At 59.6% G+C, this 17,021-nt stretch overlaps 1 protein-coding gene across 7 annotated transcripts; it reads left to right on the forward strand.

The window, feature by feature from the left end:
• Positions 1-28: 28 nt before the first annotated feature.
• PSD (pleckstrin and Sec7 domain containing) lies at positions 29-16,982 on the forward strand. Of its 7 annotated transcripts, none has more exons than XM_032881377.1 (18): positions 29-480; positions 1,814-1,872; positions 3,099-3,835; positions 4,118-4,220; positions 4,712-5,075; positions 5,780-6,220; positions 7,375-7,569; positions 7,734-7,814; positions 8,024-8,136; positions 8,661-8,719; positions 8,826-8,915; positions 12,901-12,944; positions 14,332-14,522; positions 14,607-14,677; positions 14,784-14,941; positions 15,114-15,258; positions 15,540-15,683; positions 16,154-16,982. In XM_032881377.1, the coding sequence occupies exons 3-18, from the start codon at positions 3,182-3,184 to the stop codon at positions 16,382-16,384; spliced, it is 3,084 nt and encodes a 1,027-aa protein (XP_032737268.1). In that variant the 5' UTR covers positions 29-480; positions 1,814-1,872; positions 3,099-3,181; the 3' UTR covers positions 16,385-16,982. The 7 variants fall into 7 exon arrangements, 6 of the variants coding, with proteins under 6 accessions (XP_032737268.1, XP_032737259.1, XP_032737294.1 ...); XM_032881385.1 differs by lacking the exon at positions 29-480 and adding an exon at positions 866-899; XM_032881368.1 differs by lacking the exon at positions 1,814-1,872.
• The last annotated feature ends 39 nt before the right edge of the window (positions 16,983-17,021 follow it).

A 17,021-nucleotide genomic window follows, 5' to 3' on the forward strand; every position in this document is an offset into this window, starting at 1 on the left:
TGGATTTGCACCTCCAGGGGAGAGACATAGGGGGCGCTAAGAAGGATTATCTCTCCAGCTGGGTCCCTATCTTTTCCCCAGGAGGTCTAGAGTCCTGAGAAGAATGAGTGATCAGCTCAGCCCACCAAGAGTACCCCTTCTCGGTTGACCTGGAGATTTAGTGGTAGGGTTTGGGGCTCGACCCGCCCTGGGGCAGTGATGTCCCAGAACTTTAGGCTCAGACTTTGGGCCGCCGTCTCACCCCGTCCGCAGTTCCTGGTTCCAGGGTCCCCTCCGGGGAACCCCCGGAGCGGGAGCAGTGCTTTCCCCATCATCCATTGGTGGGGAGGGTGTGAAGGACGCTGAGGGCTACTGCTGTCGCCGAGAGCTGCCTCCTAGCAGGGCTGCGCTCTCCCTTCGTGCAGCCGCTTCATCTCCCTCTGCATAACGAAAACTGCTTCCCATCCATTATTTCATCAGGGCTTCGGGCACTTCTGCAAGGTGAGCAGCTCTGTGCTGTTACTCCATTTTAAAGATGGAACCGAGGCCCTGGAGGGGACGCGCCTTGTCCCGGGTCAAGCAAGTCGCGATGGGGAATTCAGGCATCCTAGTTTTCCCAGAATCCCTTCAACCCTCTCCCACCCCCCAATGCAGCAAGAAGGGAGAAGCCAGCAGCGGGGAAGGACCAAAGAGGGTTAACTTGGGTGAGGGACTTGCTTCCTTTTCCTTAGCCTGCTTAGGGAGGGGGTAGATGGGAGGACCGACCTCCGCTAAGGTTGAGCCTTGTAGGCGCGCACCACCTCGGGACGCGCGCCTCCTCCTCCTCCCTGCTTTGTTCGCGTCTCTGCGCCTGCGCAGTGCGACAAATCTGGCGCTGTCCCCTTCAGCACCACGCGGAGCCCGCGCCGCCCCTCCCCGCGGTGAGCCCCGCGCGCCCCTGTCGCGCACGTCCTCGCGCCCTTTGACTGCCCGGACAGACCCCTTCTTCCTTACGAGGTCACCACCTGCATGCCCTGGCGTTCCCAAGGAGAGCAGTTGCCATAGTAACTCTGGCAGTGCTTTCCTAAAATAGCTGGGCCCCCTTCTACCTTGGCCAAGGGCACAAGGGTTGACTGCTCCCCACTTCCTCCACTCCCAGCATCATCCCGTCTAACCTTTTACCCTCAGATAGGCAGGACACCTAACTCAGGCAGCAAGGAAGTTCTTTCTAAAGTCTGACTAACATCCCTCCTGCTGCATCCTGGGCGAGTGGTCAGGGTTGGGTCTCCTGGGTCCGAAACGCAAAACCCCTTAGGGCTTGAGGAAGTGTTTCCTAGATCTCTCTTCCTTAAGTTGACGGTCTCCTGGATTTAGGGGGCGGGTCCGGTCTACACCCATACTGGTGTGCTTGGCGCGGCCGCGTGCTCGTGGGGGCGGGAGCGCGTGTGGCATGTAACAGGTCATGTGGCAACCTCCTAGGGACACGCGTGGGGTCTGGAGCGGGACACGCGAGTGCAGCTGGGTCTGGCGTGTGGCTCAGGGGGCGGTGGAGGAAAGGGACCAAGACACGATTGGGGTGGGGCACGTGAGGGTCTTGGGAACAGAACCGGGGGTTCCATACATCCTCCCCCTCGTCAGGGGCGGGTCTCAGGTTGGCGGGATAGCCCAGCGGGGACCTAGCGTCGAGAAGGGGGGCCTGCCTCCGGGGCTCAGGGCTCCGGGAAAGGGCGGGGAGGGGGGTCGGCGGGGGGGGATTAGCTCTGCCTGAGCCGCGCGTAGGGGGGAGGAGGAGGGACTGAGAGGCAGGCGGGCCTGGAGCAAGCGGGAGCAAGCGGGAGCCGCGCTGCCTTCACAGCTGAGCTGGGCCCAGCCTCTTCCCCGCCTCTCCTCGGCCCCAGCTCCCGGCGAGCAGCGGTGAGTACTGAGGCAGCTCCAGTCGGAGCTGCACTGGGATGCCCTGGGCCCACACTGAGCTTCAGAAACCTGCCTGACAGGGTTGCTGCTCCTGACCTCTGCCCCTACCCTGCATTGCCACCAGAGGCCCCTTTACCGCTTTAAGGGCTGGACAAGATCTGTCATTCCCTTAAGAGGGAAGGAGGGACAGGGTCTGGCACAGCCTTCCCACCCAGAGACAGGTGACTGGTGGGGGTTGGGGGAGAGGGTGTGTGTTCTTGCTTAAGTATGTGTGTGAGGGTGCATCTGTGTTTGTGATTGTGACTAGTAGGTCTCAGTGTCTGATGCGCCTGTGTCTGTGTGCTTTGGAGAATGAGGCCCTGTGTGTATATTTGGGTGTCTCTTTGTGTGTTCTTGTTTAATGACAGTGTGTGTATGTGTGTAAAATAAGCATGTGCCTTTCCATTACACACATATTTGCTATGACTGTGAGTGTATGAGGGTGTGTCTTTGGGTGTGTATGTGTGTGTGCCTGGGTCTGTGTGTGCAGGAGGTATTGCCTATGAATATGAATATGTTTAAGTGTGTACTGACATTATTTGTCCGTGTGTGTGTGTGTGTGTGTGTCTGTGTACCTGTATGAAAAACAAGAATGTCCCTTTCCCATTCAGTATTAGGAGTAGGGGCCTTAGTTCTTCCCTTCACCATATGCCTCTCAGCCCCTCATAGTCCCTATATAACACACACACACCCCCATCTTCCTGGCTTTCCTTCTAAGAGGCCTGAGTTCTCTCTCAGTGAGGGGCCTCTGTAAGAGAGACTGTGAGGACCCAACGCTGTAAGATGGTTATGACTGGCTGACACTCCTCGTCCAGAGGGTGGGGTACCAGCCTTCCCCCTCCTCTACTAGAAGTAGCTCCAACATACCACAGGGACTCTGAGCTCACTCAACTTCTGAAATAGCTTCCTTTCTCCTCCCAGGGTGATTCTCAGGGCCCTCAGACAGAAGGAAAGGAGTCAGGGGCCTATTGGGGATACAATTTTTTTTTTTCCTCAGGCCTCCATGGAAGTGGCCCAAGTAGGAGGCCTGATCACTTCTAGGGGTGGGATCAATAATACCATATTCCCAGGACAGGCCAGGCCCCTGGCTCTCAGATGGCCCATCCCACTTTCCCCTCCCTGTCTCTGCTCTCCTGCCAATCCACCTTCCTTGCAGCTCACCCCTGCTCCCCCTTCCTCTCTTGCAGGCCTGTCCGAAGAGCATGCTGCCCCCTCACTCCCCGCCTGGCCTCGCCATCCCTGCCCCCCCAGCCTGACCCCCGGCCCCAGCATGGCCCAGGGTGCCATGCGCTTCTGCTCAGAGGGCGACTGTGCCATCTCCCCACCACGATGCCCACGCCGCTGGCTCCCCGAAGGCCCAGTACCACAAAGCCCCCCAGCCAGCATGTATGGCAGCACGGGCTCCCTGCTACGGCGGGTGGCAGGTCCAGGTCCCCGGGGCCGGGAACTGGGACGTGTGACAGCACCCTGTACACCCCTGCGTGGCCCTCCCTCCCCCCGTGTTGCTCCTTCACCCTGGGCACCCTCTTCACCCACTGGGCAGCCCCCTCCGGGGGCGCGGAGCTCTGTGGTCATATTCCGCTTTGTGGAGAAGGCCAGCGTGAGGCCACTAAATGGGCTACCGGCTCCTGGAGGCTTGAGTCGGAGCTGGGACCTGGGTGGGGTCTCTCCTCCCAGGCCCACCCCAGCCCTTGGGCCTGGCTCCAACCGGAAGTTGCGGCTAGAGGCCTCCACATCAGACCCACTCCCTGCCGGAGGAGGCTCAGCTCTGCCTGGCAGCCAGGGCCTTATCCATGGGCCACCAGCCCAACCTCAGGTTGGAGCAGATGGCCTTTACTCCTCTCTCCCCAATGGGCTGGGGGGACCCTCTGAGCACCTGGCCAAGCTATTCCTAGGACCTGCTGACACTGGACTCCTGAACCAGGTATGTGACCTCCTTTGGACTCCCTGGAACCCCAGGGACTCAGCAAAGAGGCAAGGAAGGTTTGGCCCCTTGGCAGTTTGGGGGCCCATCAGCTGTTCACTGTGAATTCTTCCATCTGTCCTAAATCAGTCTCTTTCTTGCCCTCCATGTTTGTCCCTGTGCCTCGGCACCTCTTTATGTGTCCCTGTGTGTTTTTCTTTCTGTGTTTCTATCCTATGTTCTTGTGTCTTGGTCATGTGGTGTTATCGGGTGGTCGTGTCTATCTCTTCCTCCTTGGCTTAGGGAGACACCTGGTCCTCCCCCCGGGAAGTCTCCTCTCATGCCCAGAAAATTGCTCGAGCCAAATGGGAATTCTTCTATGGCTCCCTGGACCCCCCAGGCTCAGGTAAGATCCTGGGTAAGACCAGGGGAACCGGGCAGGGCCATCTCCACAGCAGCAGAGGCATGATAGGGAGACTTCCTTTAAACCTCCCCCCAGTCCTTTCCTGGGCTCAGGAGTTGGCTAATGCCTCTCCAGGCCTCCAACTTTCCATCTGTGTTATGAGGGAGGGTCTGGGGATCCTGGCTGGGTTGGGCCCCTGGAGGAAGCTAGATTGTGGAGAGAAGGGATGGCAGGATATCAAGGGTCATTCCATGAAGTAGGAAAGAAGCTGCTCTCCTTCAGGCCTCTAAAAGTTATTTGACAAGAACTTGATTTGAAATGAGCTTCACTGGCACCAGGAACAGCTGAGTTTGTCGCAGGAAGAATGGTGGCTAGGTAGTGAAGGAACTTCCTGCTGATATGAGGCAGCGGGAAAGAGCTCCTTCCTAGGCCAGAATCTAGACAGGGAGCTGACCAGGATACCCTCTTGACCAGGATGCTTATGCATACTGCAGGTGCTAAGCCCCCAGAGCAGGCCCCCCCATCTCTACTTGGGGTGGGCTCTGGGCAGGGCTCTGGGGTGGCTGTGGGACGAGCAGCCAAGTACTCCGAGACGGACCTGGACACGGTGCCCCTGAGGTGCTACCGCGAGACGGACATCGATGAGGTGCTGGCTGAGCGGGAGGAGGCTGACTCGGCCATCGAGAGTCAGCCTAGCTCTGAGGGCCCACACAGCACTGCCCGCCCACCTGCCCCACGTCCCAGTCCATGCCTTGGCCCTTGTCCCAGCCTGGGCAGTGGAAATGAGGAGGACGAGGATGAGGCAGGTGGGGAAGAGGAAGTGGACGACGAGGTGTTTGAGGCCTCAGAGGGGGCCCGGTGAGTGCGGGAGTGGGAAAGGGACATGGCTTGCTCCTCAGAGCTGGCCGGGGGCAGAGCTGGGATCAGAGGAACGGGAATGGAGATGAGGGTGGGCCTGGGAGGGTCAGGGCCAAGCTAGTAGCAGGAGATTCTCAACAGAGGCCCCAGCCTGCCAGAATGCTGGGGATGTGGCGGGTCGGTGTATGTCGGCAAGAGCCCATAGGGTAGGGAGCAGCCAGGACAGAGGAGGAAGAACAAGAGGTAGAGTGAGAGGTCAGGGGCCAGAATCAAGCCTGGGGGGGCGTGGGAGCATCAATACAGATCCTAGATCCTGGCAGGAGAGTGGGGAGTGTGGGGGCTCTCCTCTCTGTCTCACACCCCACTGCAGCTTGGAGCCTCGTCTTCTTCTCCTAAGATGTTGCCAGAAATAGAAATGGGATGGCAGGAGGGGAGAGGATCAGGGAGAAGGAGGAGAAAGGGAGATTAGCAGGGAGGAAGAGAAGGAAGGGATTGGGTGCTGGGGACGGGTAAGGCTGGGGTGCCTCAGGGGCACTGAGTAGCTTGGTGAACCCATAGTGGGGATTCCCTACCCAGGTGGCTTTTTTAGAGGGCTGGGGGCCTATGAAAAGGATGTGATAATCCCCTTCGTATGAGAATTCAATGAATGCCACCCAAGAGCTGTCCTTTTGGCCGCTGATCAGAGACTCTCCCTGCCCCTGCAGGCCAGGCACCCGGATGCCTCATCCTGGGCCTCTCAAGTCGCCTGTGCCCTTTCTACCTGGGACCAGCCCCTCGGCTGACGGGCCTGACTCTTTCAGTTGCGTGTTTGAAGCCATCTTGGAGTCACACCGAGCCAAGGGCACCTCCTACACCAGCCTTGCCTCACTGGAGGCCCTGGCCTCACCAGGCCCAACCCAGAGCCCCTTCTTCACCTTTGAGCTGCCTCCCCAGCCCCCTGCCCCCCGGCCTGACCCGCCTGCTCCCGCCCCACTTGCACCTCTTGAGCCAGATTCTGGTACCAGCTCCGCCGCTGATGGGCCTTGGACACAGAGAGGGGAGGAAGAGGAAGCAGAGGCTGGAGCCAAGCAGGACCCAGGGAGGGAGCCTGCTAGTCCCTGCCGCTCAGAGGACAGCTTTGGGCTGGGGGCAGCACCCCTGGGCAGGTGAGTGATTCCTTTGGTTCTTCAGAGCTGAGCTGCTCCAAGGGAAAGAGCCTGAGAGTGCAAAGATGCAGTTTAGGTTCTTGACCCCTGATAGAGTAGCAAGGGGATGCAGACATCTGTTTTTCTATTTGAAGGACTACTTCCAAGGGAGGGGCTCCCTTGGTCTCAGATACAGTGACTTGAAAAACCGTGATTCAGAATTGAAGAGTCCGCAAGAACACCCTCCTTTCTTTCTAGGAAGGCCCTTCCTTCCCCTGGTGGAGCCTCTAACATGCTTGAAATTCTTGTGACCTTACCCCACCCAGCCTGGAGGCTTCTCACAAAGAGGCAGCCAACGGCCTGTCCCTTTGCCTCCCTCCCCTATCGCCTCCCCTCTCCAGTCAGGAGCCTCTCACCCTTCTCCAGGAAGTCCTTTCACCAGTCTAACCTTTCTGCTCTCCCTCTGCCAGCTACCCTCTCAGCCACGGAAGCCATGGCAACAGGAGGGGGTGGCCAGGGAGACAGGGTTGCCTAGCAACCAGGAGTTTCCGGCCTCTGTCTCTGGGGTGACAGGTGGCTTTGCTAGTAGAGCAGCTGGGATGGCGGGAAGGGAAGGGGAGGAGGAGACGGGATGAATGGGGTGCACGTTGACCCCCATTCCCCTCTACACCAGAGCCTCTTTGTGGGTAGAAGAGAAGAACCAAGGAGGAAGCTCCTCTGCCTTTTGATAGGGCAGAAGAAGAGAGACGTAGGAGTGGGAAGGTGTCTTTGCTGCCCTCAAATCCTTGTTTGACCCTCCACTGTTCCTGTCTGTATCCCACCTTTGCCCATATCCTCAGAGATAGAGGACTATGTTCTCAGTAGGGCCAAAGTGGAGATGGGAAATCTGTGCCTAACAGCGAACTCCATAGGGAGCTTTGGAGAAGCAGACAAAATTCCCACAGCAGAAGGATGAATAGGAGTTAAATTTGATGTAGGACTTCTACAGAGAGATGGTAAAGATGGAATCAGCTGATAGAGGGAACCTGTACAGTGTCCTTCTCCGGAGGAGAGAAAACTGTCTTCCCCGTGTCTCCAACTGCCCCTCTCTGCCTTCTGGGTTTGGAGGCAGAGAAAGGATCTGAATGGCCCCAGAGGGACTGCCCCACCTCTGAGCTGGTGTTCTACCCCGGCAGTGAGCCACCACTGAGCCAGCTGGTGTCTGACTCGGACTCAGAGCTGGACAGCACGGAGCGGCTGGCCCTGGGAAGCACAGACACCTTGTCCAATGGGCAAAAAGCAGACCTGGAGGCCGCGCAGCGCCTAGCTAAGAGGCTGTACCGACTAGACGGCTTCAGGAAGGCCGACGTGGCCCGGCATCTGGGCAAGAAGTAAAGTCACTGGTTGGGAGTGAGCATGGGGCAGGGGGGAATGCATCCTGTGGGCAGCACCTCCTCATCCTTTCTATCTAATGGCCCCAAGTCTGTAGGTAACCCCACTTGGCCCCTTGACCCTTTCCCTTGAGACGCCACCTGTCTATCTGCCCTGCCCACAGCAATGACTTCAGCAAACTTGTGGCTGGCGAGTACCTCAAGTTCTTTGTCTTCACGGGCATGACTCTGGACCAAGCTCTCAGGTGGGTGTTAAGCCTTTTGAGGGCAGCCCCCCACTCTCCAGGCCTGGTGTGCAGGGCCTCCATTGTACCTCCTCTGTGCCCCTGGGCCTCTCTTCCAAGCTGCCCTGATGTCATACTTCCCAGGCTGGCTGGGCATGGCCAAAAGATGGGGCTGCCTGATTAGGGGACCTTGGGTAGGGGTGACATGCTCCCTCTTCCCCCCTCCCCAGGGTGTTTCTGAAGGAGCTGGCATTAATGGGTGAGACCCAAGAACGGGAGCGCGTGCTGGCCCACTTCTCCCAGAGATACTTCCAGTGCAATCCCGGAGCCCTGTCCTCAGAGGGTGAGGAAGGCAGAGGGCAGGGCTCTCCCAGAGGGTCACCAAGGCAGATGGGCACAGTGTGTGTGTGTAGGAGCGTGAGTGTGTGTATGTTGGAGTGAATGCCCACACAAGCTTGCAGGCATGTGAGCGTGAGTGTGTGTATGTTGGAGTGAATGCCCACACAAGCTTGCAGGCACGTGAGCATGCGTGTGTGCAGTGGTGATGTGGCTTCATGAATGTGGAACTGTCCACATACAATGTGATTTGGCGGCACGGGGCAGTATAACGCTGAGGGGTCCCACTGGCTTGTGTGCCCTGCACACTCGCAGAGGCATGGGGGTGCTGGGGAGAAGGTCCCTTTTAGGGAATCTGCTGGAGAAGAAAGGGCTTTGGCAGGAGGAGGTGGGGTTCACTGTGGGGTTCAGGGTTTACAAAAGTGTGATTATGGGCTAAAGAGGGCAGGAGATAAACTGGAAGGCTGGGGAAGATAGCTGTGGGAAGGATCCGTGGGAAGTGGCTGAGGCTAAATGTCGACTCTCCCGTAGACGGTGCGCACACGCTGACCTGCGCCCTCATGCTACTCAACACCGATCTCCACGGCCATGTGAGTGAGGGGCTAGCGGAAGGGAGCCCAGAAAACAGACCGCGTCCAGAGACTTCAAGGTCTGGGGCCCACGGTCCCCCTCACAGGCCTCTATGCCCTCACTTAGAACATTGGGAAGCGCATGACCTGCGGAGACTTCATCGGAAACCTGGAGGGCCTCAATGAAGGCGGAGACTTCCCCAGGGAGCTGCTCAAGGTTGGGGGAGGGGGGGGGGGGGGGAGACACAAAGGGGGATGGGACAGGGTAGAGGTTGCTGGAGGGAGGGATGGGGACCTGTCAGCGTGGAGGTTGATGAGGTGAGGGGCTTGCGGGCCCCCAGCTCCTGCTGCTGAAGCCTGGGCTTTCCCGTGACTCAGCTTGGGGACTGCCCCCTCCCCCAACCCCCACGCGGCAGGCTCCCCTGGAACATGCGCACTTGCGTGCAGTCTTGGCCATTCGCAGCGGGGTAGGGGAGACAGCTCTTGAAAACCCGTGATGAGGGGGCCTGGGACCTTGCATTTTCCTTAGGGTCCCCTCCTCCAGGGTTCTCTGAGCATGGGAGGGGTCTCAGCATGGGGATGGGGACACTCAGTTTCACTGTTTGCCTCCAGCCCCTCCACCCCTTGCCCCAGGATATATGGCCACAAAGCCCCCCCCCCCCCCCCCCCCCCCGGGGCAGGTACTGCTGTGCTGGAGGGAGCTGGAGATAGAGGGCCCAAGAGGTTGCCAAAGGCTTTTCCAAGGTCTCAGAGCCAGTTATATTCAAGCTGGGACTAAACACTTCTTTTCTGACTCCCTCGTCGCCAGCCCCTGCTCCTACATGCCAGCCCTTGAGGGATTTATCCTACAAGGACTGGTATGCATGGGAGGAGGAGAGGCTGTCCTGGCTGGCCCTGCACGTTCACTCCTTTCCCTGCTCCATTGGTTTCATGAAGGGAGACCTGGACTCATTTAAAACCTCTAGGGTTGGCAAATGGGTCTCTGGGCCATCACATACATGTGACTGCACAGGAGTGTCCTTGGGTCCATCTGTGAGCTTGGGGTGTGCTGGGCTTCTGAATTTGGGGATTTATCCAAGTGGGGGGCGTTCATTGTGAGTTTGGAGTGTCAAAAGAGTTGGGGTGTATGCTTGAGTTGCATATATATATATTCATATGTATATATACCTACATATATATGCTTTAGGGAGTTGGCAAATCAGGCGGTTTGGCTTGGGGTATGTGCTTTAACGGCCTACGATTTAGAGTGTGTTTATGTGGGGCTGTACGTTGGGTGTTTCTGTATATTAGGTTGTATATCTACAGATTGGCTCTCTGATTTATGACATGAATCCGTGAGTGGGATTGTTTCGTTTGTTTTTTAGAGATTTTACTTATTTGACAAGGGCAGGGGACAGCAAACACAAGCAGGGGCAGCAGGCATGGGCGCAGGGAGAAGCAGGCTCCCCGCTGAGCAGGGAGCCCTGATGTGGGGCTCTGGGGGTTGATCCCCACATCCTGAGATCACAACCGAAGCCAAAGGCAGCGGCTTAACAGACTGAGCCACCCTGGTTCTCGCATGAGCAGGAGTTGTAGGAGTTAAAGACTAAATTCTGATGTGTGCATCTGAATTTGCAGTGTCTGTGAATTGGGGGTGAGTGTGGATTGGTGATTTGGCTAGTTGGAGTGTATGTCTGTAAACTGGAGTGTGTGTACGTGAGTTGGGGTGTAGCCTCGGGCGTTTGAGCTGTCTTTGGCTGGGTGAGTTGGTTGAGACGGCTGCAATTCCAGGGCTGCCTCCATTCCGCACCGCCCCTCCTGCGTGGCCTGTCCTGGCTCGGGGCGGGGAGAAGGGGCCTACCGAACGCGTTCCGATCTCCTCCGCCCATACCCTGACGAGCCCGGAGGTAGCTGCAGACCCTTTACAGGGTCAGCCCACCTTCGTAGACGCAGGCCCGGGGGCGCCCGGGGGCTCCCGGCGCCCTCGCCACCGCCCGCGGCGCCGCGCACCTCCCGTCACCGGCCCCGGCGGGCCCCTGAGGCCCCGCCCCCATGGCGGCGGCGCGCCGCGAGCCCCTGCGCGGTCGGACGCCTCCATTTTGCGCCGTCCCCGCCCCCAACCCTCGCCCTCCCTCCCCGTCGGCGGCCCCCTCCCGCTCGCGCGGAGCCGCAGAGCCGACAGCGCCGCCGCCGCCGTGCGCTCCGTGCGTCGGTGGGAGCCGGGCCGGGCTTGGGCCGGGCCGGGCCGCTCGCGCCGGCTGTCGGGGGAGCCGTCCGCGGGCCGTCCGGGCCGTCCGGGCCGAGGGCGGGCGGGGGCATGGCCGGGGGCCGCGGCGCGCCGGGCGGGCCAGCATGATCGGCGTCAACAGCATCCACAGCAGCGCTGGGCGGCTGCGCTCGCGCTCGCTGTGCTCCGTGCGCTACGGGCGCACCCACCGCGGCGCGGAGACCCTGTGCTACGGCTGGCCGCAGCGCTCGCGCAGTCTCAAGCCCGTGCTGTACACCGACCTGGTGGTCAGCCGCCTGCAGAGCCGCAAGAAGAAGAAGGCGGTGAGGGCGTTGGGGCCGCGGCCCACGCCAGGCTGGGGGGGGGGGCGGCCGAGGGGGTTGTTGGAGGGCGGCGTGGCTGAGGGGGCGGTGTGAGGGAGGCACCGAAGGGGGCTCGAGCCGAGGTGGCATCGGGCGGACTGAGGGGGGCCGAGCCCAGCGGGGACAGAGCCCATGGGTAGCCAGGAGTGGGCATGGACTGGAGGGGGAAGGGCAGAGACGGGCGGGTTAAGGTGGGCATCTCAAACCAAAGGTTTGGGTCTTCTGGCTGGGAGCATGACGTGGGGCTCACCAACAGGATTTAGGACTTTGGAAGGAAGTCGTGGTTGTGGGCGAAAGGGGGTCCTCTCAGGGGCCGGGGATAAACTGGAGGATTGGAGACAGGTCGGATCTGGGTGGCCACTTCAACCTCCTGGCCCAGAGTTGGAGAGTGGAGGTTTAGTGTGGGGGGTTCGGTCAGGCTTGAGCTGGGAGTGTGCTGGGAGGGCTGTGTGTGCATAAAGCTGGGTTGTTCTGTGTAGGGGGTGGAGGTTGTGGGATGTACCCACCCTGAACAGGAGGTGCACAGGTGGGCTGCTGGGCTAGCCTTGTGGCTGAGTGTGACAGTGGGCAGTGAGAGAGCCAGTGACTGTGGTATGTTGGTGGTGGGGTGGGGGGCTGTATCCCATCACAGGGAAGGCACCGACGTCACTACTGCACCCAGATCACGCAGGCAGCATCACACGCCACACGCTTAGCCCAACACGCACATGCTGGAGACACACCCACTCACAGACAGGCTGGTGGAGTCGCCCCCACAGTGGGAGGTGCTGCAGTGGACCCATGCTGCAGGCCACTCCCAAGAAGAGGGGTCCCCTCTAACTCCTGGAGCCCATTCTCTACCCTACCACCCCAAGACCCCAACAGTGCCCCCATGACAGCTGTACAGAGGAGAAGTGACTGGTTCAGAGTTGACAGGGAGCTTGGGCTGTTCAGGGTTTGGAAGCTGTAACTTCTGCCTTTTAGTGTTCAGTCCCCAGTAACAAGAAGGATGTGAGTGGGGAGGGGGCTCACTCACCCTGGCATTAGACTTGCTGGGGCTGTCTGGGCTGGAGGAAGTGCTCACCTTGCCCCGGGGTGAGGAGCCGTGAGAATGTATTCTCTGATAGCTAGAGAGGGAAGTGATGGGGTGAATCCCTGTTGCTGGGCCTCAGTTTCCCCATATGTTCTGTGTGGGTTTAGCCTATGGAAATGGGCCAAGGCACATGACTGGGGGAAGGAGAGTTTCTTGGGATGCTCTTGTCTATTCCTTCCAGCACTGTGCTTCTCCCACTCAGGATCTGGGCGGGATGACCCCTCACAGTGGCAACAGCACAGATAATAACGGCCACTGCCATTTCCTGTGCGCTGGCCGTGTGCCTGGGTGCCCTGTGCCGACTGCCTGCTCTACGTCACACACCTGTTACTACGTTCGTTCTCCCCCATAGATACTTGTCCAGAGTCCTGCATCGAAAGTGACATAGTACTGTGTCCTAATACTCTGTTTTCAGAGCCTCCATTCTTGGTCATCACCCCCTGGTCCCTGTTGTCTCCTACCCTGACTTAGGAGGGCAGGCTCTGAGCTTTGGCGTTGGGATACATGGTTTACCTTCCCCATGAGTGACCCATACCTGCCTGATTTGTTCCTCCCTTCCCAGGCCTTGTACAGCTCCATCAAGAATGAAAAGCTGCAGTGGGCCATGTGAGTCCTGGGGCTATGTGGTGAGGGAGCTGGGGGGTGGGGAAGGGGCTGCCCGGAGAGGAGTGCTGAGGCAGTCTCTGGGAGTCCAGGCTGGGTGTGGGGTAGGGGAGGCGGGTGAGGCCATGAGAGGCACTGAGGCAGCCTCACTGCCTTGTTTGGAGATGGCTGCCTGGACTCGGGGATCTGTGTCTTTTCTTCAGCTGGGTTGTTATGACAAGCTAGGCTGGGGTGGGTGGCCACTGTCAGCGGGCCTGGGAGGAGGAGTACTGAAACAAAAAGGGAAGGTCCCTTGGCAAGCCAAGTGGGAAAGCAGAAATCTCTAGAGGTAGAGCCCCCTCTCAGGTCCTAGAGGATGCAGAGTGTCCTAGAACAAGGGACCACACTGTCTACTCTTGGCAGCCTTAGTGGAAAGAAACTCAGAGTAAGTCTTAGAGGAGTCCAGACTAAGGGAAGAGGTCCAGATTTAGCCTCAGGGCCCCCAGTCTGAGGGGGAGAGCCTCATATAGGCAGCCAGTAGATCACTCATACTTGCTGCTGTCTGCAGAGGCCAGTCATGGGAGCTCCCAGTCTGCAGGAGAGATGGCCTTGGGGGAGGCAGAGCTCAGGACTGGGGTGCAGACTGGGGCTTGGGGCAAGCCTTGAAGGAGGGGAAGCATTTGGGGAGAGGGAAGTTGACATTTGGGAGGCAAATATGTGGTGGCTGAAATGAGTGTGGGCTGTGGGGTGGGGAGACCAAGAGGAGGCAGGCCTGGCTGGCTGGAGAGTGTTAGGAGGAAAAGGCAGCGTTGGCGGGGTTGGAGCATGGGCTCTTTGTGGGAGGCAATAGGGAGCTACTGCAGGTTTTTCATCAGCAGAGTGACAGGGTAGAACTCGATTCTTTAGATATTATCTAGCAAGGCCTGCTGAACAAGAGGTACTAGGTGACCACTAGGAAGCTACTTCTGCCACCATTTAGCCAACAAACTATGAGCAAAGCGTGCTGCTGGGTGTGGTTGAGACCATTGCGTCAAAGGTGTGTCTGCCCTAGTGAAGAAGGGGGTGAGGGTTGGTGTGTGTGTGTATGTGTAGAAACAGAAAGGATGGAGATGAAGGAACAGTCATGGCCCTACCCCTGAGAGCTCTAACCTAAGTGAGAAGTTATGCTACTTGGAGGAATCCTCATCTGAGCAGGGGGGCACAGCTACCCCTGGGGAGTTCTGATCTGAGGTGGGAGACAAGGCTCCGGGGAGCCTCGGGTTGAGGGTAGCCACAGCCTGTGAGGGGGGGGGCCATTCCCCTACTCCCTCCACAGACAAGGGGGTGCTTTCCTGGGGAGGGGGCAGAGGCTAGGACTGAGCGGGGGTTGTGGCTGCAAGGCCAGCCCCCTTTGAGGTGATCACACCTGCAGAGACGAGGAGGAGCTGAGACGCTCTCTGTCTGAGTTGGCCGACCCCAACCCCAAGGTCATCAAGAGGGTCAGCGGGGGCAGTGGCAGCGGCTCCAGCCCTTTCCTGGACCTGACTCCTGAGCCCGGGGCTGCAGTCTACAAGCATGGGGCCCTGGTGCGAAAGGTGCACGCAGACCCTGACTGCAGGAAGAGTACGTGGCTGGGTGGGGCGGGTCTGGGGGATGGAGGGGAGGGGGCCTGTCTCAGGCCCCCTGACCTGTCTTCCTTTCCCCCAGCACCTCGGGGCAAGCGGGGCTGGAAGAGCTTCCACGGGATCCTCAAGGGCATGATCCTCTACCTGCAGAAGGTGCGGGGCCAGCCCAAGGGGATGGGGCTGAGCTGGCTCGGGAGTGTGGGTGGGCTGGGCCAGGCTGGGCGGGACCACGGCCAGGACAAGACAGGCACCCCCGCAGGAGGAGTACCAGCCCGGGAAGGCCCTATCAGAGGCAGAGCTAAAGAATGCCATCAGCATCCACCATGCACTGGCCACGCGTGCCAGCGACTACAGCAAGAGGCCCCACGTCTTCTACCTGCGCACAGCAGACTGGCGGGTCTTCCTCTTTCAGGCCCCGTGAGTGCCCTCCTTCTGCCCATCCCAGACCCCTCTGTCCCACTTCCACCTTGCTCCCCTCCCTTGTCCCTGGATTGCCTCACTTCTTCCCAGGCCACACCCTGAGCCAGCACAGGCATCCCAGGACACAAGTCCTGGGCCCTCGTCCTAAGTGGCCGTGTTGTCTCCGCAGGAGCCTGGAGCAGATGCAGTCCTGGGTCACTCGCATCAATGTGGTGGCTGCCATGTTCTCTGCACCCCCCTTCCCAGCTGCTGTCAGCTCCCAGAGGAAGTTCAGCCGCCCTCTGCTGCCCAGTGCTGCCACCCGCCTCTCCCAGGTACCCCCAGCTCCACTATCCATCCCCAGTGGGATGAAGTGGGGCAGGCCCAGCCGACTGCACTTAGGGCTGCTATAGGCAATTACGTAGATGTCCACCACACCGGGACACTGGCCATGGGGGGGCGAGTGAAGGCTGGAATCCAGTTCCATTCCACTTGCCTAGGTATTAACCTAGACAACTGTGCTTTGCTCATCCAAAGGATGGGGCACCTTTTTTAAAAACATGCACAAAGGCATCTATGTACTAGAGTGACCCTGACTACACTCCCCCGGCCCTAGGAGGAGCAGGTGCGGACCCACGAGGCCAAGCTGAAGGCCATGGCAAGTGAGTTGCGAGAGCACCGGGCTGCACAGCTGGGCAGGAAGGCCCGGGGCAAGGAGGCGGAGGAGCAGCGGCAGAAGGAGGCCTACCTGGAGTTTGAGGTGAACCTTCTGGCCCCGGTGCCTCTGTGGCTCCTTTGTCTGCCATTGGGACTTCTCTGTTCCACATACAGGCTCAGGCTAATGGTTAAGGGCACGGGCTCTAAGATAGGGGGACCAGCTGGGTGACCTGGGGCAGGTTGCTTAACCCCTCTGGGCCTGTTTCCTCTTCTTTGGGCCAGGGGATGCCATTCTCTACCCACTAGGTAATGAAGTGAGATGGGGTCTGCCAAGCGCTCAGGGGCTCGCTTTCCCCAGCTCTAGTCAGGCTCAGGAGGTATCAGCGGTTACACGACGCAGCAAGAGTGCCCGCAGAGGATCACCAGCTTACCAGGGGATCATGTCACCGTGGGGGCTTTGGGGCCCTAGAGGTGGACAGAAACCTGCTGTCTCCTAGCTTTTGTCTGCAGATGGGGGGGTGAGACAGGCAGAGGGTGGAGAGCAGGCTCACAGCACCTGCCCCTCTACCTCAGAAATCCCGCTATGGCACGTACGCGGCGCTGCTTCGGGTCAAGCTGAAGGCGGGCAGTGAAGAGCTGGATGCGGTGGAGGCGGCACTGGCCCAGGCCGGGAGCTCGGAGGATGGCCTCCCCCCACCTCACTCCAGTCCCTCCCCGCAGGCCAACCCTTCCAGCCAGCCCAGGGCTCAGGGTCCCGGCTCAGAGCCTCGCACAGGGGCAAGCAGTGGGCGGTGGAAGCTCTGAGCTAGGGGGAGGAGCGTGGGGGGTCAGCGCCCACTGGGCACCTGCATGACAGCCCCGCCTGAGCCCGGGCCGGCCTCGGGCCACCCGCCAGGGCCCCTCGGCCCAGGGCCCGACCGCGCCGGACGCGGTGTCCGGGGCAGGGCAGGGCTAGGGCCTGGGCCTTGGGAGCCTAGGTTAGGGGCCCCTCTGAGACCCCCATTTTGTGATAATGTTTTGCACTTTTTCGTACGGGGTGGGGGGCTGGGGTGGGAGGGGCCAGGGCCCCTTGGACTTTTGATGCTTTTTTTTTTTTTTTTTTTTTTTTTGGCGGCGGGGGAGGCCTGACGTTTCTGCTTTCTGCTGAGACCACCCCCACCCGACACCAGCAATCCCCCTCCATCCTGGGGCCTGGCTCAGATAGAGGCCAGGAGTTGGGGCTGAGCTGGTTTTCCCTCCTTCCTCCCTGAGGCTCACCCTCTCTCCTTCCAGAGGCAGAGGAAGGGTATCCATGCCTAGGCCCCCTACAGAGTCTGGGGACAGCATGGCCTTGCTTTCCCTCCTTCAGTGGGCCCTGCCCTTTGTACAGCCTCCCCTCCCATTAAAACTGCTCTGGACTTGCTGGCTGGGCCTCCTTCTCCTCTCTCCAGTACCTGGCTTG

The sequence above is a fragment of the Lontra canadensis genome, unplaced genomic scaffold, assembly GCF_010015895.1.
Source record: "Lontra canadensis isolate GAN:19392208 unplaced genomic scaffold, GSC_riverotter_1.0 scaffold3, whole genome shotgun sequence".
Lineage (NCBI taxonomy): Eukaryota > Metazoa > Chordata > Mammalia > Carnivora > Mustelidae > Lontra > Lontra canadensis.

Coding starts and splice junctions, on each gene's coding strand:
- PSD (XM_032881358.1), top strand. CDS start 2,915: ATGGAAGTGGCCCAAGTAGGAGGCCTGATCACTTCTAGGGGTGGGATC. Junction 6,221..7,374: donor GGGGCAGCACCCCTGGGCAG/GTGAGTGATTCC, acceptor CTACCCCGGCAG/TGAGCCACCACTGAGCCAGC. Junction 14,523..14,606: donor AGACCCTGACTGCAGGAAGA/GTACGTGGCTGG, acceptor CCTTTCCCCCAG/CACCTCGGGGCAAGCGGGGC.